At 37.2% G+C, this 25,750-nt stretch overlaps 1 protein-coding gene across 1 annotated transcript in view; it reads right to left on the bottom strand.

Moving 5' to 3' along the window:
- The window catches only part of ush2a (Usher syndrome 2A (autosomal recessive, mild)), a 191,874-nt gene that overhangs the window by 35,422 nt on the left and 130,702 nt on the right, over positions 1-25,750 (bottom strand). The window contains 9 exon segments of the mRNA XM_032560862.1: positions 2,058-2,163; positions 2,165-2,216; positions 4,747-4,930; positions 5,718-5,825; positions 14,039-14,237; positions 19,304-19,458; positions 19,598-19,798; positions 23,468-23,807; positions 24,383-24,606. Coding sequence (XP_032416753.1) covers positions 2,058-2,163; positions 2,165-2,216; positions 4,747-4,930; positions 5,718-5,825; positions 14,039-14,237; positions 19,304-19,458; positions 19,598-19,798; positions 23,468-23,807; positions 24,383-24,606 — 1,569 coding nt within the window.

Raw genomic sequence — 25,750 nt, 5'->3', positions numbered from 1 at the left:
ATATCTGTACGCTGTCAGCCAGAAAAAGTCAAATTTTTTCATTGTGGACCCAGTCTTGGCTATTATAACTGATTTTGATTGTTGTGTTTTTGTCTCTTTCCTCTCAACCCTTAACAAGTCGAGCCACATTTATGCCATCCTTAGGTTTCAACTAATTGTCTTTTTGGTGGTAGATGGACGTGGTATGAATAAGAGTCTATTAGTAAATTTTATAGCACTTCATGTTTCTCTCCGCTGAGAAGCATCTCCACAAAGCTCGAACAAAGTACATTTTGCATGAAAAATAAAATCAACAAGTGCCTGTTAATTTCATTTTCCAGCAAATTTTAAAATATCTCGGACCTGAAACTTATCTGTAGGAATGTATTTCAGGAATTTTCAACAGGAAAAACCTTGAAATGATTACAAAGTTTATTTCTACTGGCAGGTGGGTAAAGGTTTATGTACAATTTCTGCTTCACAGTGCTAAACTAAAACCCTAAAGATACATTTTCTGAACCCATCTCATAATCATATTGATATTATATATTGATCAAGCTGAGTACACTTGGCTTTACAATGCAGTCTGGCCTGGGACCAGACAATTTCTCACAAACGTAGAGAGAGCACACACACACAGACACACACCCGCACACACTGAGACTTTGTTAATATTCTCACTGGAGGTTTTTCCATAATTCAGGCCAACTGTATTGTGATGGGTTATTCAACATTCATGAACTCTAGATATCTCGAGAACGAACTGATTACCAGACAAATGAAAGACTTCAATTATTCACCCCCAACTCACATATGCACACAAGCGCCTTAAACTATACACACACACACCCCCACACCCTCTCAAGCACACGCCCCCCGCCTCCACACACACACACTTGTGACTTCAGCATATAGGGCTTTTTATATGGAGTAATGCACGTCTACATGACACACACACACACACACACACACACAGAGAAGGAAGGATTTATGAGATCGAATCCAAACAGCAGTGATAACATCAGACATTTTGGTCACAAATATCATGTTTAAATTCTAGTATTTTACAACCATTCATTTTCTTTGCCAATGTCTATTTCATAAACTTGAAACAATCACAAATGCTAGCATATAGTGCGGGATGCTAAAACACAAGTGTGATATATTATTGTCCATCCGAGTTACACATATATGCGCAGACAGCCACAGACATCTTGATGTAAGGAATGTATCTAAACTTTAGAACCTGAACATAAATACTTTTAGCAGCCATACGTCAGTGCTTCATGAGTGCATGCATATGAAGACAAAGTGTATGCATGTACATACCACACAGGCAGACACATGGCTAGAAGTGTAGACACACACATACACACGCGCACGCACAAAAGATCAAAACACTCCAGACTCTGGACTCGGGGAGTTAACCAAGCGTGAGAACCCAGCCAATATTTCCTCACCTTTAAAATCAACCCATAATGACGATAGAATAGGCCTGCCTATGGAAATATCTCACAGTGATGCGCATGCACACGCCTACACACGCATACATAAACACAGGCACAAATATACAGAAACAAAACACACACACACAAATGTAAGTGGAGTGTCTTTGCTAGTTGGTCCTTTTAAGCAGTTTCTGAGATGGGAAATCAGCCTAATGAGAGAGTAATAGCCAATGATAGATGGGTTAGGGCAGACAATCACTGCCCCATAAGCATGAGACGTAGCCCCCAGTGCATGCTCCTGTGTGCCAGCAGATCTGTTCAGGTCCGGAGAGGCCAGAAGGTGAATGGAAAACTACTCAGGTCTTTAGTTCTGCTCTGAGGAAAAGTTCTCTTGTTTTATTTTTAATAGATTCCTCCATGCCCACCAAGACATAAAAATACTCCATTAAAATGTAAAAATACTAAAAAGACATCCATTTTTACAATTTACGACAAGAATATTTTTGGAAAAATTTAAGAGCAAGTTGACCAACAGAGTTTGACCAAAGTGTGAGAAAAAGAGAATGACTCCATGACCATGTATCATTCAATCCTTTCAGTTATTGTGTTTTATAAAAGATGGCTACTGACCAGGAGGGGACCAGGTAAGTGATATGGAGTGAGGGCCTGAAACCGTCATGTTGTAGGGCGGAGGGATCCCAGTGGGGCAGGACGCTGGAGTTTGTGTAGCATATTTAGTCACTCAAACCTGTGCCACCTGCTGTGCTGGCCTCCAGCTCATACAAGTACCTGAAGAGAAAATTAGATAAAGAGGAGTTGGGAGAAGATGGAAGAAGATTAGAATAGAAGAACCGAAAGAATATGACAGAACTGCAAACCTGCAAGGAAACATTAATCAGAAAACTCTGCAGAAACTGCTGCACAGTGGAGCCATGTGCCTGGAAAACACAACATCCCCCCTTTAGTAATAAAAATGTCTTACAATTGTTTTTCCCCTAAATGTACGTATACCGTAATAAGTGTTGGAGTTGGAATTAAAAAAATAATAAATAAAAGGTTTTTCCTTTTCTACACAACTCTAACAGGGACAGCAACAAATACAGCTCTGGAAAAAATTAAGAGACTACTGCAAAATTGTCAGTTCTCTGATTTTACATTTTATAGGTATAAGTTTGAGCAAAAAGAGTCTATTGTAACTACTGACAACATGTCTCAAAAATTCCAAGCAAAAATTTAGTTTTTATTTGTAGAAAATGAGAAATGGCCAAAATAACTAAAGACGCAGAGCTTTCAGATCTCAAATAATGCAAAGAAAACAAGTTCATATTCATTTAGAAACAACAATACTAATGTTTTAACTCAGGAAAAGTTCATAAATCAATGTTTGGTGGAATAACCAGAAGGTTTTCAATGGGGTTCAATGCAATGGGCTCATTTTTTTTCAAAGCTGTATATCTGGTGAAAAATGTCTGCAAAAAATAGGTTTAAATAGGTTTAAATTTCTCTAATCCCACTAACTCTCATGTTTCAGAGAATTTCATTATTATTAAATACTATCTAACAATTTCTAGAGAACGTTTAATCACACATGTCTTTGTGGATGCTACAACAGAAACTACAGTTCAGTTTTATTTCCTTTTTACTCTTTGTTTCTGAGGTTCACCTCTTCCTCTTCCTCTCTCTCTCATGTGTCTCGGAGCCTCTCTCCATCCCCTCGTCGCCTCTCTGGCTCATGACATCATAAGATAGATTTCCCTTTTAAGAGCATGTGGCTGCTTGGTGCCGAGTCCTACATTAACTGTGTAAGTGGGCCACCATTTAACATTAAAAGCCTTTAATTTGCTATAAACTCCGGCACACATGCATTAATAGGCGGTGATGTTGGGTTATTGTTCATGTGCCGAGCTTTTTAAACAGGAGGCCATTAGCGCCTCGGCACTGGGTTAGAACGCACTCACGAAAACATATTAAAACTACTCATACGTTACTTTTACACACAAGCACAGACACACAGAAAAACATAAAAAATACACATCAGTGGGACACATCAACCAAGGCGAGGAAAGAGAGAGAGGGATTGTTGCAGGGAGGGGGTGAAGAAGAGATCGAGTGTGATGGAGAGGAAGAATTTTATCATGGCATACGGTTTCAGTGGGAGAATGAAGTTCAACACTTCATCATTGGAAGATATTTACCTAAATGTAAACACCGCCTTGGGATATCAAAAGTAAAATTGTGTGTGTGTGAGAGTGCATATTAGGTAATCAGAGAGTGGAGCATTTGCATCTGTTTGGATGGAAATCCAAGAAGGGGTGAGTGTGTGTGCGTGGGTGTGTGTGGGGGCGTGTGTGTGTGTGTGTGTGTGTGCGTCCTGCGGGGCCAGCCGGAGGGAATAGGTTAATTCTCTCGTCATCTTAGACACTTCCTGGGCTGCCCAAGCAAAGTGACAGCTAATCAACATTGTCATAAATAATCAATGGCCACTTTGAGCTGTCCCACGCGCGCGCACAAAGAAGTGCCACACTGCACACTTGCACGCGCCCACACGAGTCAGCTCGGATAATGGGGCCGGTGCTCCCTGTGTAATTCTTGGCACAGGGCTAAATTGGGAAAAGAAGGGAAAGAGGAAGAGAATGAGGTAAGAGGGAAATGATAGCAGGGAAGGGATGGATGGAGGCCGAGGGGTTGGGGGGGAGGAAAGACAAGTGATGAGAAGCGAAGGGTCCGGACAGGAATGCCTTCTGGCTGACTATCTGGAATTAGGGAAAATTAAATGTCACACACATACAGTCCTATCGCCTTGTATCCTTCCTTTTCTCTTACACTAAAACATGGGAAAGATGGGAGTGGAGCGGGATGTTATCCTAACTTTTCTATTTTGAAGTGGAGAGAATTTGTCTCATGAGCTGAGGAGAAAGGAGAGAAGGTACCATTTCACACTTCTATAATGAATGCAGAGAATCGATTTTGTAATAAAAAAGAGAGAAACAGATTAATAAAGATTAAATGAAAATAAACAGATAAATAAAATCTACGCTCTGCTGCCATCTGCAAGCAAAACCAAATCTGATTCATGATTTTAATTCGCAGGCAGGATAATGTTTGCATCTGTCATTGGTATGTTAAATATTTGCTCATTAAATGATGCAAACAGACATGCACAGAGCGAAGCCCCGAGAGAGGCGTGGTCAGAGCGATGGCAAAGATTTTAAAACGATGGTGACCTCAACATAAACATATGCACAAATTAAGATACAGATACTAAAAGTCATCACCGATCCACCTGCGCACAAACTCGTCATCCGTGTCTATGCTTAACCTGTGTTTTGGCAGGAGTCCAGTGTCGATATATTTCTGGTCCTGGTGGTCTCCGGTGAAAACAGTGCGACCGTCTCTTATGAGCCTGTACCGGAAGACGTGTCCATTAGGCTGAGACGGCGGATCCCAGTACAGCTCCACCGCAGATGTGTTTATTATCAGGTGTCTTGGGCTTGACCACACACCTGGAGAAAGGCAGAAATTAAGAGGAGAGGGAGAATGAGTCTTTCCACTGCAGTTATTAGCGTCTATAATTTCTTATGAATGAAATCTTTATTTTAATATAAAAAATAATATTTGAAGACACTTTTTTAAAAACATATTTACATATGAAAGGCTTAATGAAATGGGGAGACGTTTACAATAAATTTAAATTCTTCAGAAAAAAAAATATGTTAAGAACAAAGAAAAAAGGGGGAAAATACACCAGAAAGAAGCAAACATTTAAACATAAAAAATCTGATTTTAAAAGTAAAATAATATTCCAAATATTTATAAAGCTTGAGATCTAAACTCTTTATAAAAACAAAAGAAACATTTAAGTCACACAGAACATGCATGTGCACTTAATTTTAGAAAGTGGAGAGAAAGTGAAAAGTTTAAAATAGAAGTACAAGTTACAGACGATGCATAAATGAATATGAAAAGGTAAAGGCCATAAAAATCTAAAATGATTAGAATTAAGAAAATAGGAGGAAAAATGTGAAAAGAGATAAAAATAATGCAATGAAAAAAAGTACTGGAGAATTAAAAAAACGTATCAATTGTTACAACACTAAAATAACAATAATAATAATAATAAGGAAAAAAGGATAAATTTTACACATTTTCTTTTCATGAGAAAAATGTAAACAGAGAAAATATCTTCACATCAAACCATGACATATTACCATAAAAAGATTCTAAAATTCCTGCAAAGCGTCAAAGGTGTGTGTCCAGTTTGCGGGTGTGTGTGTGTGTGTGGATGCATACCACTGGGTGAGGCTTGCAGGGTGCGTCCTGTGGACGGTTCGCTGGCTGCACATCCCACAGTCGTACAGGCCACCAGCACAAAGCTGTAGTCCGTGTACGGCTGCAAACCTGTAGCACATGGTCAAGCATAAGCAAAACTAATTAAATCAAAATGAGTAACCCTCATGGGCATATAAGCACACACAAACCTGATCTGAAACACATTTATACAACCCCATTTTTCTGCTATCATGTTTAAAGACACAAGGATACATATATATGTATATTTATATATATGAAGAAAAAAAAGGCAAAAGGAGAAAAATTTGAAAAAAAACAGAAGCTTTGTCTTGTCTTTCTCTCTTCCTCAGCTCTTTCCACTCTCTCAACGGATGGATCCATATCTGTCGGTGTTAAATTATGCATGCCATAACTCAATAATGAAACAACGTAAAGATGGGCAGCCGTGGAACTGACATGGGATAGGACTGGTCTAACGCTGTAATGTCATCAGCTTTTGATCTATGATAATTATGATACCTCTGTATGCATTTAGGCTACATTGTCCAGACATGATTTATTTATAGGCACCAGCTATACAGACTAAAAAAAAAAGCCACAGAGCGTCTCAAAGGTACTTTAAGTGCAACCACATAAAATCTGCTTTTTTATTTATTTTAATGCTAGAAGTTGCTAAAAATTCAACATAGCAAAAGATCTATTCGTACCAGAAACAACTTTTTTATGCAGATGTATATTTTATGCCTAGCTTTTGATGTTAGGCGGACCTGGGGGGAGGAATGCAAATTCTTAGCGCTGCCACGAGGGTCGACTGGGTATTTTATGGTCATTCACTTAACTGTCAACATACAACAGCTTGCAAATCAAATTCAAAGGAGGAATGAAAGAACTCAATTGACATTTCAAAGGGATGACTGCATAATATAGTGTGTTGAATTCTTTATTTCTGCTTTATTCCCTACAATATAGGCACTGAGAAAATGTTTCACACTAATAACGACTTACATCAAAATAAATCTTTATAGAGATGTAGCGAGTGAATTATGATCCTTGAACTTCACCATATATCTTTTCATCTATTAAGTTTTTACTTTGAATACTCTAAAATTTGATGTATAATTTTTGTAACAGTAAAAGGAAACCTTTTAAAATTATAATTTAGTTAAAGCTTTAAAACTAGGATCACCTACAATCACACAATTATTGTGAATGTGTGCAATTGTCTCCAGGTATTAATACTTAGAGGAAAAGTTTGACTCAGCTACTTGATGGAAAATCCCTCCTCTGTCGATGCCACGCCGAAAAAAACCCCAAAACGCGTGCAACAACTCATCCAGCACACACACACCCCGTCCAACCCACAGCAAAAGCTTCACCGCATCTTCCTCACGTCTCCTTCTGCTGCTCAGCCCGACCTCTGATCAGCCCACGTGTGTGTGTGCGCGAGTGTGTGTCTGCGTGGGTGTGCAAATGTGCCAACAACGCTGCTCTGTGTTTGGATTAATAAAGGAAATCTGCCAGCCATACGAAAACACTAAGGTTGAGGCATAAGGCTATGTTACACTGCTTAACTGTCAAACTAAGTGTGTGCATTGGTGTGTGTGTGTGTGTGTGCTCTACCATGGTAAATGTATCTACACAGCAAGTAATGTCATTTGTTCTAACACTGAATGAGGCAGCAAGCCATCACTAGATGTTCGTGCACCAAAAGTCTCAATGTAGGGGTCACAATGAATCCAAATATTTAACAGACACGAACTGTAACCTTCAAACTGGAATGAAAAAACATAGGTAAAGATTTCTGGTTTGTCAAAATAATAAAATAAAATGGAAATGTTCTTTTTTTTAGAATTTCTAACTCTAAACGTGAGTTAGAAATTAAAGTTTACACTTTTGTCAAGATTTGCAAATGCTTTTTTTTTATTAATTTGTCTTTGAATCAAAAGGAAGAACAACGATGTGATTACATTAGTTTAAATAAAAAATAAAAAGAAATCGCTAAAAGAAGTAGAAATATTTCTATTGGTTCAATAGATGAGGGTATCCAGATGCAAACACATAGATAACTTTCAAGATCCTAACGGAGTCCCAATTACCTTAAACATTCAACCTAAAGAGGGCAGTGTTGCTCCGCAGGAGAAATGAGAAATGACACCTTGCGGGGTGTGTGTGTGTGGGTGTGTGTGTAAGCGTGCACAGAAACAGAACGTGTGTTTGCATCTGTAAGCTTACAGGCTTGATTATGAAAAGACAAAAAGCTTTGCTCATTTTAATGGTTCATCACTAGGAAGTAAGAAAAAAAGGTGGAGGCGACTCTAGAAGTGAGAAATTTCAGTGGCATGAAGTGAGACAAGGTTGCCACCGTCATTGTGAGATCTGGACACAGCGGAGACCTGAGTGCGACGGCGTTAAGCATAGCGCCACCGAGACAGAGGCAGTCTGGCAGAGGAAAGAGGAAAAAAGTTCTTCCATCTAAGTAAAATGTCACAGAGGATCAGGTGAACAAACGAGTGGCAGGATGGGGAATGGCTGTTCCAGATTTGTTTAAATTAATCCACGTTGGAGTTTAGCTGATCTAAAATGGCATTTTATTGACAGGTTGCCATTTCCTGTTTGTATTAGTGTATAACAGAGAGTGATAGGCACATGTCACCACATCATACCAGGAACTTGATACAGCGAAAGAAACGAGAGACTCAAAAGAGACAGGAGGAGGAGAACGTGAAGAAGTCAAATAAGAAAAAAAATACAAGAGTAAAAACTGTTTACTGAAAAGCATGAAGAACAAAGGGAAGAAATAAAACAGAGAGAGAAGGAGAAGAGAGCTTTGATAACATCTCTCCTGAATAATTAAGAGTTTGACTTCCTGTTGTGGTTTCCTGATGCAGGGACTGTCTGAGCTGCAACAACGAGTTCAGGTTCAAACTCAGAAATTTTAAGAAAACAAAACTGCAACCTGGAGCTGCAACTAGAGTACAGCACACACTAAAACTGTTCGCGTAACATTTAAACACACACACATACAGATCCAGACAGAAGTTTACATAAACTCATCTTACATAAACATAAAATTATATCGCTATTTTTAATATTTCATTTAAACTATTTGTTCAGATTGACCTTTATTACAACATACAACCAGAGTGTATAAAAAAACTGGATGAAGAGATTTAGATTTAAAGCTGATTCTCTCTAATTTTACATACAGACATTACAAACATTACATAATACAAACATTTGAGGTGTCTCCTTTGTCACATCTGTGTGTCTTCTTTAGCTTAAGAAGAAAATAAAATCCGACAAAGATAACTCCTGTAAATACAAATATAAATGTCAAACTTTATTTATTAAGGATAAAATAGGGAACTAACACAAAACGGCTCCAAGTGAAAACTTAATGCCCCTTCCTGAATCTGCCTATAATGACCATCAGTCGTTTGTGTTAACTAGCAATGACACTTTCACATCAACGTGAAGGAAACGATACCCAGACCTCTGTGGAGAACTGTTTTAATTCAGTCTCATTTGACTGTTCTTGAGCGTAAACATCATGCCACAGCAGATCAACTGGATTCTAATCCAAAAACATCACTTTGTTTTGTTTAGTTATTCATAGGTGGACTTGTTGGTGTGCTTTGGATCAATGACCAGCTACACAATCCAAGTACTCTTGAGCTTAAGGCCACAAAGTGATGATCAAACATTTCCTATTAGGATTTTCTGGCTGAGAGCAGAATTCAAGAATCCATCAATTATGGCGAATCATACAGATTCTGAAAGCTGTGTAAAACTAGTAAAACTGAAAAACATGAACAACTCTTTAATTATCAGGGAAGTTGATAATTTTCTGACAAACAGCTGGACAACAAAGTAAATCAGAACGTCCTAAATGTGTTATTCTGGTCGCTTAAGGCTGCGCTCTCCATGGTGCTGGAAACGTTTTATTGAAAAGGACTTGACCTAATAAACCGTCTTTAGTTTGTTTTGCAAGAGAACAAACCATACTTTAAAGGGGGTAATATTACAAATATATCAATTATTTAAGTCTAAAAAAGTTTCTTTGCATTAAAGTTTTAGATCACATGCTTTTTTCCCCATTTCATTTTAACAGAAAAATTCTCCTTTTTTGTCTTACAGCACAGGTTACAGACGTTCTCAAAGCCAAAGCAAGAAAAAAAACAGCTACATGTCTTGATCGTTCTGCTCTGAACAACCTCTAGGTTCATACCAAAGGATCTGGCAATGAATCAGAACAGTTGGGGACCCAAAGTTCAGGATTCCTCAGGGAGCATCATTTTTGGTATAAAAAACCCCCGCTGTCCTTTTTGAGTAAATTTGCTCCTGAGGAAGTTTACAGGGTGACGCTGGATTCCTTAATTGTTTAAGTTACTTACACAATTGATGACTTTCCAAATGAGAGGCAGAATCAAAATTACCAATTCTATTTTTTCCTCTTTCTTTTCTCTTGTCTAGATGCCTCAGTCTTTAACCTGAACAAGTGAAAGTCTGGGGGTATGGTGGAGTTGCATTAATAAATAAAAGAACATACTCAATTCCCTGCTGTTCTGAATTAATAACGAGCCTGCAAAAGACCAATTAAACACATGATTAATGCCATAATCTATATAATTGCAGGCAATATTTCATTGGGAGCTAATGATAGCAATACTTAATATTGATTCACATGGGGTGTTGCTATACAGTAGTGCTTAATTCTCTCTATGAAGAGTCACTTTTTAGAACTGTTAAAAAAGCCATTAGTCTGTTTCCTAAGGCAATGTGTGGATAAACAGGAAATGCTGGACACAAATTGCTTTTGGGTATTTTTAGGCAATTATCTGTTTTTAGCCAAACACTCCAAATCAGACTGAATCTGTCACATTATTTCTAATAATTGTGTAAGACAGGAATGTTTATTGGAGGATTGATATTTTCAGGAAGGAAACAAATGAACTCAAAACAGATGTTAAAAGATAAAGCCTCCACGTGATACAAATGTTGCAAAAATATTCAATCGAGTTGCATCTTTTGTCTGACAGACATTTACCTGATTCAATAAATTTTAACAACATGTAAATGAGAAATATGACATTTGACATTTTTTTCTGCTAAAGTGAATTCGTCTGCTTTCTGTGGTTTGAATGAGTGTGTGGATGAGAGCTTTTTGAGCATCTGTCTCTGACAGAGAACCACTGGAGAGACGCAGAGGAAGAAGAATAATGGCATATTAAACATTAAGGATGAGGGAATAGCACAGCAATTATTTCTGTTCATATTTCATTGAAAACACTTAGATTCATTCATCAATCTTTTTATCTGTCTTCGTTCTTCCTCTGTTTCCCCTTTGCTCTCTCTCGAAATATACCTTCACTTCATGTTTTGCTCTCAAGTTTGTGTTCTTTCCACATTTTTCTTATTTTTTTTTAACTTTGGTTCCATGAAATCAACATAGAAATTTAAATGTTCTTGATCAGTAGTTCCTCAGACTTTAAAACATTTTGAAGCTCTGGCCTTTGGCTGTGTTTTTAGGCATTTTTATCCCATTTTTGTAACTGAACCTGACAAAAAATTGTACACTATGTACTCTTTACAAAATGGGACACATGTCCAAAAAGGTGAAAAACAATCGAGATAAATATTCAATCTACAACTGCTGAACAGTTCCTGAAAGTCATATCTTACAAAAGAATAAAAAGAAATGAAAAAGGCAAAATAAATCCAGGGAAGTCCTGCAACAAAACCTCAGAAATGCATTATCCTTCACTTGACCAAGTTCAGTATGTCATATTTTCTTAGAAAATCCTTGGAATTCCCCTTGTTGGTCCTAAAAACCTATAAACAATTTATCAAATAATGTTACGTTTGTCTTTTTTTCAAATACGACATTGAAGAAATGGGTACAAAGCGCTTTCTGTAGCCACAGACACCTATGATTGAACTTTCACGTTCTTTAAATGCATTTCTCAACGTCACATGAAAATGACAGAATTTTAAATCTAGCCAAAATATTTTATTCCATGAAGGTAAGGTCCATGAATCTAAAAAAAGTTCATGTTTTTATGACCATGATACTTGTTATGACACACATTTGCTAAAGTTTTTCTCATATGTCTATTTTGCAACATTTTTAAAATAACACATTAATTATGATTTTAAATAAATGTGTCTTTTTGGAATGATAACATGTTTGCAACTTTAAATGTAGAAGCAACCCATATCATGAGATAACACGCTGTCTAAATGGATTGTTGAATTTTTTTTGTCTTTCTAAGCCTAAAAAATAATAAGTAAATAAAATAACATATATTTAATTGTGATGTAATTTTTATGTTACCCCAATTTGACCTCTGATTGGTAGCTCACCCTCCGATGAGGCCATATACTCATCAGAGGGTGATGAGACGTTCAGGATCCTGGTAAAACCAGGACACTTTTTTAGTAAAAAAGGAATCTTGGAAACAATCAGAAAGTCTTACCAGCTGAGTCAGAACTACATTAATAAATGTTTTTGTTTCCTTTATAAGTTAAACTAGATTTTTCTATGTTTGGGTGAAGCTTTGGGAAGTTTCACATTGTCCTCTGTCTCCTCTGGGTGTGTGTTCAGTGTCTTTTTAAGCATAAAACCCAGTTCTGAATCCACAGTGAGGAGTTGACAGACATTCGAAGCCCAGTGCAAGAAGAGACCAGGACCGCTGGCCTGTCTCAGTTACGAGTGGAAAAACAAAACCGAAGTGAGACCAGAGAGTCGACTGTCCCTGCAGCCAGACAGAGATGGGAAAAAACATCTGAGCAGAAACACAATTTGTTTCATTAAAAGTAAACAACACGTCTGATCCAGGGAGGCATGCTCTTCTGTTCTGTTAAAATATAATTAAACCTAGTTTGTAGTCTGCAACCCTCCCACAGATCAACATAAATTAGATCAAAAGTGGGCCATAAGGTTTGTTATAGTTTAATGCTTAATACTCTTGACACTGACCTCAGTAGTGCTTTGGAGACGAGAAATTGTGTTGCATCTTTTCTTTTTGGATTTGTTTGTGAGTTTCTTTACCTGAATTAAATCATTAAAGTAGATTTTATGTTGCTTCATAATGCATTTGATTATTTAATTATTAGTTAAAATGATTTTTTTCTAATATTTAAGTGAAGTGTTTCTCTTAATTCAACTTCAATTCTGTTTATTTATATAGCACCAATTCATAACAGATTATATTTCAAGGACTAATTCAACTGCATCATTTTCATAATTACCAAGCTCAAATCAACATCTTTTTGTATCTGAATGATTCCAAATAAGAATCTGATAGTAAACAGTATTTCCATATCAAAAATGGACAATGACTTTACTTCAGCACAACTAACTTAGTACATTTAAGTACATTAAAATAATAAAATATTCTCAAAAGAAGTGTACGCTGTGAAATGGAGCCTGCAAAGCAGACAAGTAGAAAGAGAAGAAGACATAAGAAGGGAAGAAAGACGCCCCAGTGGTGTTTCTGGCTTAATTTCATGGCTTTCCAGAGTCTCACTGGGATATATGAACATTTCACACACACACACACACCCACGCACACACATGTTAGTTGCTTACACTGGCACTTGGGGTTGGTACAGTGTTACAGCAGCACATTACCATCTTTATTTGGCATTGTTTGCTTTGCCTCATGCCTACACATACAGACACATGCTCACAACCCCTGACCATACAAGCCAACCACAGACACCGTGGGAATAGTCAGTTGGCTACTGGCAGAGCCGATACCTGGTCTGAATCCAAGATGGAGCAGCATAAAAAGCTGTGAAGCTGGTAAAAGCCCCTGATTAAAAAAAATAAAAATTTTAAAAATCACCTTTTGAAAATTCTAATAAAAAAGTGGAGGAAAACCAAATCAGATTAGGAGCACTGAACATTTTAGATTGAGTCTCATCTGAATAAGATGATTCTGAGAGCAGCAGGATTTATTGCCTTTAAATTGTTAAATCACTGTTACATTGACTTCCAATCTTTTGAAGATTATAGATTGTGAGTAGAACCTTGCAAACTATATTAAATTAGAAATGGAAAGAAGGAAGAATGAGCAGATTAGGAGAAGAGCAGCAGAACAAGTGTGACTATGTGAATGAAAAGAATGAAATTGAAAGGCAAAAGTGCAGAGAAGACAAACAAAACAACAAAAATAAGTAAAAACAAATACACTAAAGGAATATTAAGGACAGAGATGGAATAAATAGAAGTGGAGAAAAGAGTAAATTGGGATAAAGTTGAGGAAAAAAGTAAAGTTAAAAAAGCGACAGCACCAATGGTGTGATTCATGTCTTACCTATTACAGTATAATTTCTAAGTCCACCAGTGTGTGTGAATACGGTTCCGACACCAGTCTGATTCAGGTGGTACCTCTGGATGACTCCCTTTGGACGGGAAGGAGCAGACCAGCTCACATGGAGAGAGGAGGAGCTAATCGCTTTTACCACTGGAGGCTTCACATCCTCTGGAACCCCCTGAGCCGTCACCGCCACCACCTAACGACCAAAATACACACAAAGAAACAAATAATGACAAAAAGACTCGCTGGCAATAGTTAGAAAGAAAACGACAGTCCTAAAAATGTACAGAGTACACAAAAAGAAAAGCACATTATAACACTGCATAGAAAATGGATCTTAATTAAACAACAGAGCAAGAGATTCCTGACAAAGCATGGAATCACAACTTTAAAGAAAAGTTTTATTTTGGGGGAAAAAACTGGATTTTAAGGCTAAGCAAAATACAGTGATTCATTAGCCAGAGTCTTTTCATCAGGAAACGTTTTATCACAGTACGTTGCAAGAAATTTGATATTGTTCATCCCCACACACAGTAACCTTTTTAGATAAAACAAGAGCATAAAAATTTACTAAAATTAAAAGCTTGGCAGTAGTTTCATAAAATGAAAACGATGATTAAATATATGTTTGCATACTAAATAAATGCACAGTCACTTATTATTTCTGCAACTATATAAAAAAATAAAAAAAGAGAATCAATAAGTAACTTTAGCTCTTGTTTACAAAGTGCTGTTGCTTAGTGTCATGACGAGAGTGAACATCCTATTGTCGATTCCTGGTGTTGTGTCTGCAGGACTGGGTGAATGGTGGTAAATGCGGAGATCTCAGAATCACAGGGCAATCTGCTGCTAAAGGCAACAGGGATATCCTGCCTTAATAGACTGTCACTAGCACTTCCACCAGCTGTCCCACACAATGCTATGCAATTAGATCGCTGCTACAACAACTAAGGAGACATACAAGCGCGCACACAAAGATAAACACACACAGGTATGTGTGAGTATATGCATTCAAGTACAGAGACTGAAGAAGAGGAGGAAACAGCAAAGGTGGAAGAGCAGACAGAGGTAAGGAAGACAGAGGGAGGAATGGGATCATTCAGGAACGCTTCAGTGTGCCAAACATTTAAATGTCAGTCAAGACTTAGTTCAAATGTAACAGTGCACCTTGAAATACAGAAATAAAGCTCATTCACCTTTGCAGTGATTAGAAGAACATAATTCTTGACTACAACAAAATTAGGGAATACTGGGGCGTGCCTGTGGTGGCGTAGCGGTTAGCGCGACCCGTATTTGGAGGCCTTGAGTCCTCGACGCGGCCGTCGCGGGTTCGACTCCCGGACCCGACGACATTTGCTGCATGTCTTCCCCCCTCTCCTTCCCCATTTCCTGTCAGCCTACTGTGATATAAGGGACACTAGAGCCCACAAAAAGATCCCCTGGAGGGGTAAAAAAAAAAAAAAAAAATTAGGGAATACTGAGGCATTCATCTGAAAGTAACTAAGGTCAAATCAGATTTTATCCCTGCAATCCCACTTTTAGTCTTAATCCTGATATTCATTTGGCAACGTCACTGCAATGTCCTCTTTAAAGTATTCAAATGCAATATATTGATGTCAAAGCTCATTCTTTGAAGCAAGCATAAAGTTTTATTTTTCATATTTAAAGAAAATTGGAACAAATGTAATGTTTTGATGTATAGCAAAATATTTTATTTCATATTATCATCAATTCCCTTTCAAAAATTATATAAACTGAGTCAAGAGTGCAGAGTTTATCCTTTAAAGATTTATTATATCAACAAAAACAAAATCAGAATTTGGTATTCTTGTTGTCTACTTTCTTAATTAGCTCAAAATACCACTGCATGTTGATACCTACAGGCCTTAAAAATAGCTTTCAATGCCTTTAGTATGGACATTTTCATCCCCTAAATCTTTATGTATGAATTTGTGACATTCAAAAACATGTAAAGTTTCTAGAAGTTCATCCTATATTAAAGTCACACACTGTATCAAAGTTTAGTTTCAATCATGTATTTTTTTGCACTTGAAAATTTCAGAAGAGAATCAATAATGAAGTATGGATTTTCAATAGCAGTATTTTTAACCATTTGCCTGCAATTATTATTAACACAAACATCATCTATTGTAGTCTGTATTCCTACTGTTTATCGCTTTCTTTTATTTTGTCACTGTAATTTAATGTTTCTTACTTGTTTGTTGTTTTCACTTTTCTCTTGCCTTGATCCTGGAATGTGAAATACAATTAAACTCACTTTGCCTGAATGAGTCTTAAAGTTGTAGTCCACTTGAACTGAATTACTGAAACAAAAATTACATAGTCTAAAGTTCTGGGCGGATAATTGTTTGATCTGAACTAATCTAGACAGTCAGGTAACACGTTTTAAAAGGTGTATATAATTTAAAATGCTAAATGTTTGTGTAGAGAAAGATATGAACACTGAAACACAAAGGGACTGTGAGACGGAGATAAGACGGACTGAATGGCAGTTGTGAAAGTAAAGCAGCTGCTTAGATAGTGTGATGGTGTTGAAGATGAAAGGGGTTAAGAAAGTAAGGAGATAAGTGTAAAGAGAAACTGGGAACTGTGACTCTTAGATCAGGCGAACGACAGGAGACAAATGGCAGAGAGAACAGGGCAAAAGGATTGTGAGACACAGAAGGACCAATCGCTCTTCCTCGCGCTCTAAGTGACCAACCGTATTAGATCAGCACCTTCTGTTGTCACAGTAGGAGTGTGCTTGTGAGTGTCTGTGTTTGTTCACAGGCAGGGGTGAGTGTGTGTGTGTTTTTTGTGTATGAGGGAGCTGATGCCAGTAATTGCAGTGGTGTATTAGGTTAGTTCAAGTTATCCCATAATTGGGACTGTTTGGCCAATTTTCACCGTTGTACAAACTAATCCAACTCACTCCTCTTCCATCCACTGCAGGGAGAGTGTGTGAGCTGGTTTGTGTGACCATATGTTTGTGAGGCACACGGAGGGGAAAAATGGATTGCAGAGAGTTTGGGGTATTAGAGGACATGAATGCACACACTGCTAAAGTTTTCCACCAGAACAAAAAAAAAGTGTCAAGAAATTTAGTATATGGGAAAATATTTCAAAGAAGTCTGAGATTTCCTTTCCACAAATGTTTAATTGTACCCCACAGGTATCAACCATCCTATCGTAACTTATAAATAAATGACCTTGGATGTATTAGTTGGACCTTTCTGTATAAAATACCTAAACATCTTTTAGTAGGAAGTCAGAAAAGTGGTGGGATATGATTTAATTATATAGTGCCAATTCACCACAAATGTTTTAAAGTTTAATTTTTTATTCAAATTAGTAAAAAGTTTTCCATCAAGTCAATTACATCAAGTCACTGACTTGTAGCAATCACCTTTTCTAAACAAACATAGCGACAATAGACAAATTAGCATATTAGCTAATTATATTTCAGAGATTATATTTCACTGAATTTTATGTATTTGAAACATTAAAGGAACATGTTCAAAAGTATGAGAGCCATAATATTAAATAAGATACATACCATCAAAAGTTCTAATAAGCAGTTTATAGCTGCAACTTTAGCTACAGTTTTTATGTGTGGCAGCATTTTATTGTTTTTCCAACTGGGAAATATAACCTACAAGAACAAAGGGGGCAGACAGGAGTCTGAATGCTGGGTTCCTGACACATCCAACTCTGTTATTGAGTCTTCTTTTTCTGACATGAACATATACAAAAAGGCAAAAAGAATAGCACAGTAAAATCTGTGATTTTTAGGATTTTATCCATAGGCACTTTAGAGTCATTACTTAAAACGTGTGTACTACAGTATATATGCTTAAGACAAGGCTAAGAATGACCTGCAAACTCTCAGGAACTTTAATTATTCTGTTTGTCTTCATCCAGAAGCAAACTGTTGAAGCTTTATGTCACAAATAAAGCTTTTGTTTCCCAGAGAGCCACTGAGACGCAGAGTAAGAGTCATATTTTTATAAGGAACAAAATCAAAATACATCAGAAATTGTTTTTAAAACCCTTATTTTTCTTAATCGACAGATTTGAAGCAGACATTGTTAGAATATTTTCTCAATAAATAGTTATTGAAATCTAAGTTTATGTCTGATCCTTCAATCATGTGATCCTCAGTAATACATAATGCCTTTTCTCTCTCCAGCATTAGAAATTACATCCAGAAAAGAAGATGAAGATGGTTTACAAAGACATTAAAACTGTGTATGTTAAATTATCTTAAGCACAAGGTTTGTTGTTTCGTTCTATTAATTTTGATAGAGAACTGAACCATCATTCAGTTTTGCTCCCTCACTGTTTAATGTGTCAATTGTTTGGTAATTTCCTTTCCTTCTTTGGTTACACATTTGGTACATTCAACCATAATTTTTTACAGAATTGTGAAAGACACTACACAGTACTTAGCAGCGATAAGCCGATGAAACTTAATTGTTGCGGCTATATCAGCTCAGCTACAGCGAGAGAGATAGCAAGGGAGAATACTTTCTGGATGTATTATGTCCACTATCACAAACATCGGCAAGACTCAGCAAATCCAGAGTCCTGCATAGAGAAGGAGAGCAAAAATAAGGCTAAAACAATTTGTTTCTGCAGATGAACATCATGGACTTACAGTGGAAACTGTAACAGGTGAGGCAGATGGATAGAATGCCTAAATTATAATTATGGGATATAAAACTGAGCACTAGAAGCACGATGTGAACATTTAGCTTCAGCTTGGGTTTGGAAAAAAGACTTCAAATTATTGTATAAAATGATGTCATAAAACCAAATATTGAAATTTGGTCAAAAGGAAAGAAGTAATATTGAAATATTTGTACTCAGATAAGTGCAGTAACATTTTTCTTATTAAGATGCTTTATTAAGCATCTACTTCTTTTGACAACTAAAAATTTCAAGCTTTCAGAGTATATTAAGTCAACAAATCTAACAAATCATCATTATATCAAGCTGCCTGTTTATTGTGACACATTACATTCAAACATTTTAGTACTGTCAAAATAAAACTACTGTAAATTTTACACCACACAACATCAGGATTTTGTTTGATGTTGACTAGCACTAAAAATGTCCAAAGCGAGGTACGTTTTCTGAAGCAGTTTGTATCCATATGGCATATTTTTGCTTTTGTGTCATTTTATTGCCTAATGATTTATTGGTTTAAAACAAACTGCACTAGGACCATTTTTAAAGATTTGATAAATATGTTTGTCTTACCTTTGTGCTGTCAGTACAACCAGCCTGGTTACAGGCCCTCAGCTGGTAGACAAACTCCTGAAAGGGCCCGATCCCTCCCACATCAGTAAAAGTATTTTCATCTCCACGGTAACGCTCTTGTCCATCTCGCAGCACAACATAATGGGTTATAATACCTAAAATAAACCGGAGAAAGATCTTTTCAGCATTTGAGTCCACCCACAACTAAACTCAGGAACAGACAAAGATGATGCTTTGTAACACATCACTATGACTCTTTTAAGAAAAGAAAATTAAACAAACATGCGCACTCACCGTTAGGTCTGGCCGGAGCTTGCCATTGCAGCTGGACGATGTCATTTCGTTCGCCCCGCCGACGAAATGATTGGGGTGGGGCCAATCCCCATGGTTTGTCTTCACTTGTTGTCACTGTCGTAACGTCAGTGGAGCCGGGGCCGAAGCTGTTCCAGCCCCTCACTCGATACTCATAGGTTGTAAAGGGCTCCAGATCAGTGTCTACATCAAAACAAGGACGAGAAAAAATGCAAATAATGGAAAATAAATCTTTCTTTTCCAAAGACAACATTTTGTATTTGTGGTTGTGACCTCTTACATCCATTCAAACCTGGCACTAACATCTCTCATCGATCCTTTGAATCAGCTAGGATGGCGTGTTGAACGCACTCAAAAAGGTTTTGAGGTTGGGTTATCTTTTTCTGTTCTCTGCATTTTGCTGCTGCTTTGCATCATTTAAAGGCCTTATCTCTGCACTGGACTCAATTTCTGAAGCAAACTTCTGTAAATACATACAGATATTACCATGTCAAGCACATAGGAACAACTTGGACCTATTGTTTATGTGGCAGGCCTCATTTCCTTTGACACAACAACACAGCAGATACACAAATTAAGTAATTTTTTGTCAGATAAATGTTGTGTAACTTTTTAATAATTAGTTTAACTGACAAAGAATTGAAGGTCCTCAAAACTTTAAGAACTAAGTTAAACTGAAAAATCACATCTGAATGATCTTTCTAAATCAATAAGTGAGATGTAAAAGACAGTGCACCTATCTAACTAAGTCATTTGCAGATAAAAAGAACTTGCAAATAATTTTTTAATAAGGAAGTGAATGGAATGTGGGAGAGTGATCTTAACAAAAACGGGGGGCTACCCTGATAACAAGGAAGGGAAAACAGAAACTAAATTCTACACACAGACAATTAGAGGCAACTAAGGAGTATCTCAGGAAGTTCTCCTAAAGAAGCACCTGCAAAAAGATGCTTGTGGTCAAGGAAAGGTTAGTTATGTCTTACTCACAGTTTAACAAGTTCCTCCTCTCTGGGGTGAGAACACTAAACCTTTAAATAAAAAACAACTAGTAATATAAAACTACTAATGTAAGAAAGATAACAAAACATAATAATTCTAACAGTTGTCTGAAAACTGGTGACAGTTTTACTGCAGCAGACCTTCATCTTGTAAGGTAACAAATAATTTGTGCTTCATAACTTCTCTTCATATCAAGTGTGATGGGTCATAAGGTCAAGCTTCTAAGTTTTGCAGTTGAAAAAAGTCCATTGTAAACTGCTTAGATAAATCTGGACTGTTTACATGCCCAAAAAAAATATGCTGCAGGTGACTGAACTCATTGGCAGTTTTATACAAACATCGATTAACCTGCTGATAGTTTTGTCATCAGACAGCAGCGTCATGCAGTATTATGTTTTTGTTGATGTAAAGCAGATAAAGAGGAATATTTTATCGCTCAGACACTATTCTAATACCAGGTGTGATCAGATATGCCTAAATCTATCCATTTAGATTTACTCATCTGAATCAGTCAGATGAGGTCATACAGAAAAAACCAGGCACAGGACAGAATGCTTCAAAAAGATACTTTATACAACTATGCTGTATAAAGTATCTTATTAGAAGAAACTGTAATAAGAGTTGGGGTCTGAATCTACTTTTCACAATTTTTTTTCCTTTTCAGTAATATAAATGTTTCAAAATACAACAAAGGAGCAAAAATCTATCCTTTCGGCAGACCGGGCGGAGTAAGTGAAAAAGAAAACTTCAGGGGATTTTCAACGTCTTCCTTTTCTTAGAACGTATGAACCTTTAATGACACAAAGGAAAGGTTTATGTCCACAACATCAGTTTAAAGATTCATCTTTCAAGCTGTTTACTATTATACTGCAAACTGTAAGATATAACACAAATATGCACTGCCACTGGTGCAAAGTTGTAAACATGTGGCCATGACGACAGTCCCCTGACGCTAAGATTGTTACAACCCTTCTGGTGATGAGGTGTTACATTACAGGAACATATATACATACAAATGCACTTGCACACATACATGGGCATTGCTTTTAGTAGTGCAAAGGGACTGCTGCTGTAAATGGCTCTGCTTAAATGGCCAGTCTGGGGCTCTTGTCTTTACTGCTGTCATAACTTAAGTAGCAAAACACAGAGGGACACACATGTAAATACACATCAAACATCTTTGTTCCCCAAAAAAGATCTCAGTGCTTTGTCTGATTATTAACTTTTATGAATATAGGTTGTTTGTTGACAAAGTGGTACAATTTTATGGCTCTAACTGTAAATACAAAGCTGTTGGGGTTTGATCTTTGTATATCATGATACCCTGTGTGCAAGTGTGCATGTGTGCGTTTGTGTGTGCATGAGAAACATCTGGTGTATGGTGGGTGGCGACAGCTTTATGTGCCTCTGCCCAGATGGTGTCACAGCATCGCCCTGAAACTCTTATTCTAACCGCTCTATGCCACACACACAAAGTAATCACAGCACATATGTAGACCTACAGAGATACTAACTGAATTAAAACGCATGTGAAATATGTGAAATTATTGCTACAGAACTAAACATGATATAAATACTCTTGATCACCTTTAATACTGAACAAAAAGTCTGCAATACCCGAATAAACAGTGTGTGGCTGGACCAAAAATGAAGACACAATCATCCACAGACAGACACATAAACTTACTCCCTTTGGGCTAATAAACTGTGGATCATTTTGAAACAGCATCTAAATGCCCATCTTGCTTTAATTACATACAAGTCTACAGCTCAGAGAGGATTAGCTGCTCACAGCGATTACCTTACACTGCAACAGCTGTTTTAAGTGTAGAATGGTATGTGTGTGATTCTGCAGGGGTGATGACCTCTCTGTACACTCACCTGATTTCAGCAGCAAACACATTCAAATATAGACTTCTAAAGGCTCATAATGTAACTGAGTTCTGCTCTTTTCATATATCAATTCTGCATTAGTTGTGCAACAATCTTACAAAGCAATTACAGCTGAAGTTGTTTTGGGGTATGTCAGTTACGGGAAAAAAATAAATAAAATAAATCAAGAGACTGACAATTCTCCATCCTAAAGCTCAATCAGATCAGTGGGGAGCCTCTGCAAACATCAGTTTTTTAGTTTTACCACATATACTCAATTTGAATTAGGCTGGGTTCTAATTAAGGTATTTTAACGCAGGAATATATTTAGTTCTGAATTATTTGACAGTAGCTCTGACAGTATGTTTATGGTTATTGTCCTGCTGTAATGTATACCAACACTTTACTTCGATTAAATAAATTTAGATGTTTTGAAGGATTTCTCAAACATGCAAGAATGAGTCAAAACAGTGCATTTGATGAAGAAATTACGTTATAACATGATATACAGCTCAAAAAAGTCAATTTTGGATCATTCTGTTCTTTGTTCCATTAACTTATTGTTTATGAAGTTAAGGAAATATCTAGAAAAATGTATTTATGAAGCTTTTAAAAATAGGGTAAAGGTGGTATAACGCTAGTTTCCTCTCTCCTTATTGGTCTGATTTAGCTGTGTGCACATAAAACTTTTAGTTTGTTGTCATATTTTGTAAATGTCAGTTTTTGAGTGGCCTAATTGTTTTTCCTTTGTTAGATATTGTAACGAAACTCTAGGCTTTAATCCAACTGAGAACATAAGACAGGACTTGAAACTAAAGATCACAGAACTTCTATCCAATCAGACTGAAATTGAAATATTTTGCCAAGAAGAACTGGTAAAAATCCAATTTTCTACATGTGCACAGCCATTCAAGACAAACCCTAAAAAGCTTCCAGCTATAATGCAATGAAAACACTGATACAAAAAATGTATTTATTTACCTGTATATGTGTGAACACTGGCCTCGCCGCTGTACACCACCTCCTCATGTGATGAGCACAGAGTTCCTCCTGACTCTGAGTTCTTGGTATTTGTGTGACTGTTTCTGTCAGCTATTTTGTTAGGATTTCCACTTATGCTTGTATGAGCTGGCAGGACAGTAGAGAGGGTTTCCAGGCTGGTGCTGATGAATGACGTTTGTGCCACGGATTGTGTGTCGGGGTGTGGGTGTGCAGTCAGGACCCAAGTGCAGGCAGTCAGAGATGGATCAAGGTCACAGGAGCCACAGTAAGATGTAGCAGCAGCAGCCACGGGACACACAACTCCCTGCAAACACTGGGCCTGCACAAAGGAGGAAAAGAGACCACGCAATAAGAGAAGAGTTTCTTAGAATCAGTTAAAATACAGAGTATCTTTCGTATTCAAATGTATAAATTTAGGAGTTTAAAGCAGCTTTAAAGCAGCAAATCTAGTGCATGTATTTTTGCATATGTGTGTGTGCTTTACATGCACCTTAATGACATCATTAGGGCTAATGAGCGCTCCCACTCTTTGTCTGAGTGCGTGCATGTGTGTGTGTGCTTGCATGAGCCATCTCATGCTGACTTAGGAACACACAAACACCACATGACCAGAGGTGATAAATGGTGGATGGCACAGTCAACGACTCCTGATGTGACAATAAGGACGAGTGGATGGTGGAACTAATTCCATCTGTCCACATGTCCACTTAGCTGACTGAGACAGGTATTAGGTATTTTTTCACTTACAGTGTTTGCTGTTTTCTTCAGCAGAGCAATCAAATTAAAAATAAAACAGTTTGTCGTTGCAAAGTCTTGCAGAAGAGATGAGTGGAAAGTGACAATAAAAAACTGAATCCGCTTTGAGAAGTGTATCAACCACAACTTGAAACATACCGGTATCAGCAGCCCGGCTGTGGCTTGATCAGCACAAACGTGCCGTTGGGGGTCAAAACCAATCCCATTGCAGCATTTTTCGTCCAGATGTATGACCTTTGACCCACAACACTGCAGCTTCACTGTGGCATTTCCAGAAGGGTGAATTGTGGGATATCCGTTGTTGTCCATACAGCAAAGTGAGGTTGAAGAGTTTATATACTCTTTTCCACAGCAGATAAAACCTAAAGACAAAAAATAAGCTTGGTGTCATTGTTGTACTGCATCCTTACCTTAGCATGGCTGGTCAAATGGGACTTCTACTTAAAAACAAATACACAGACAGGCAACATATTTATGGCCTGGTCAAATGAGACCAAAACTGAACACTTTGGATTCCATTAAACACAATGATTTATAGGTAAAGAAGTCTTAAGATCCTGAAGCAATAGTGGGAGAATCATGGTGTGGGGTTGTTTTTCAGCACCATGCTGACAGACTGAACAAATATACATTCTAGATACAAAAAACTGCTGTCATCTACCAGGATGATGAAGATGAAACAAAAGTGAATGTTTCAATGTGGAAATTATTCCAAACACTTAAAAACTAGTTTCAGAGAAAAAGACCTGTGAGAATAGGTCAACCAATAACCGAAAGGCCAAGATAGTTTTATTGATCCACTCATCACCAACAAAGGCTTTTGTATGGAACAAATTTCAGCAAGTGTGCCATTCTGTTTTATTACTCATAACTTAGTATGTGGACAGTTATGATTTACTTATGTGGTGGACTATAATAATAATAATAATAATAATAATAATAAAACAAAAAGCAGAATACAAGCTCGTATTCACAATGAATTCAGAAAGCTCTGGAATTACGCACCTGTTTAAAAGATGAGATTTCAAAAAGAGAGATATTTGCTCTTGGTGTGTCTGCCTCCATCATCTCAGCATTTGGGTCCTCAACAACCTCATTAAATGACAACATTATGCTGTTGATCCTCTGCATTCCTCTCTGCATTTCTTACACTCTGCTCTTCATCTGATTTGCTCAGGAACAGTATTTAAGTTGAGCTGAATATTTTTTCTTATCATGCTTATATACATCCACCTATCCTATTCTCTCCTTGGAACCAAGCATATCTCTCTTCCTCTGGTATATTCACGGCTCAGCAGCAATATTCAGGCACCACTGTTGAAAACGTGTAAAGGAAGAGGAAGTGTGTTTGTCGGAGAGCTGCCATCTCTGACAGTGATAGGTGATGTCTGTCTGCCACTGCATCACCTTCAGCAGCAAGGTGACATTTAAAATACATGCTATTCCTCTATTTGTGTATGTTTTGCCGTGGGATATCAAATTTCAAGGATGTGTTTTTTAACATCC

This window comes from Xiphophorus hellerii, chromosome 4 (assembly GCF_003331165.1).
Source record: "Xiphophorus hellerii strain 12219 chromosome 4, Xiphophorus_hellerii-4.1, whole genome shotgun sequence".
Taxonomy (NCBI): Eukaryota; Metazoa; Chordata; class Actinopteri; order Cyprinodontiformes; family Poeciliidae; genus Xiphophorus; species Xiphophorus hellerii.
This window is presented reverse-complemented; position numbering and strand designations above follow the sequence as displayed.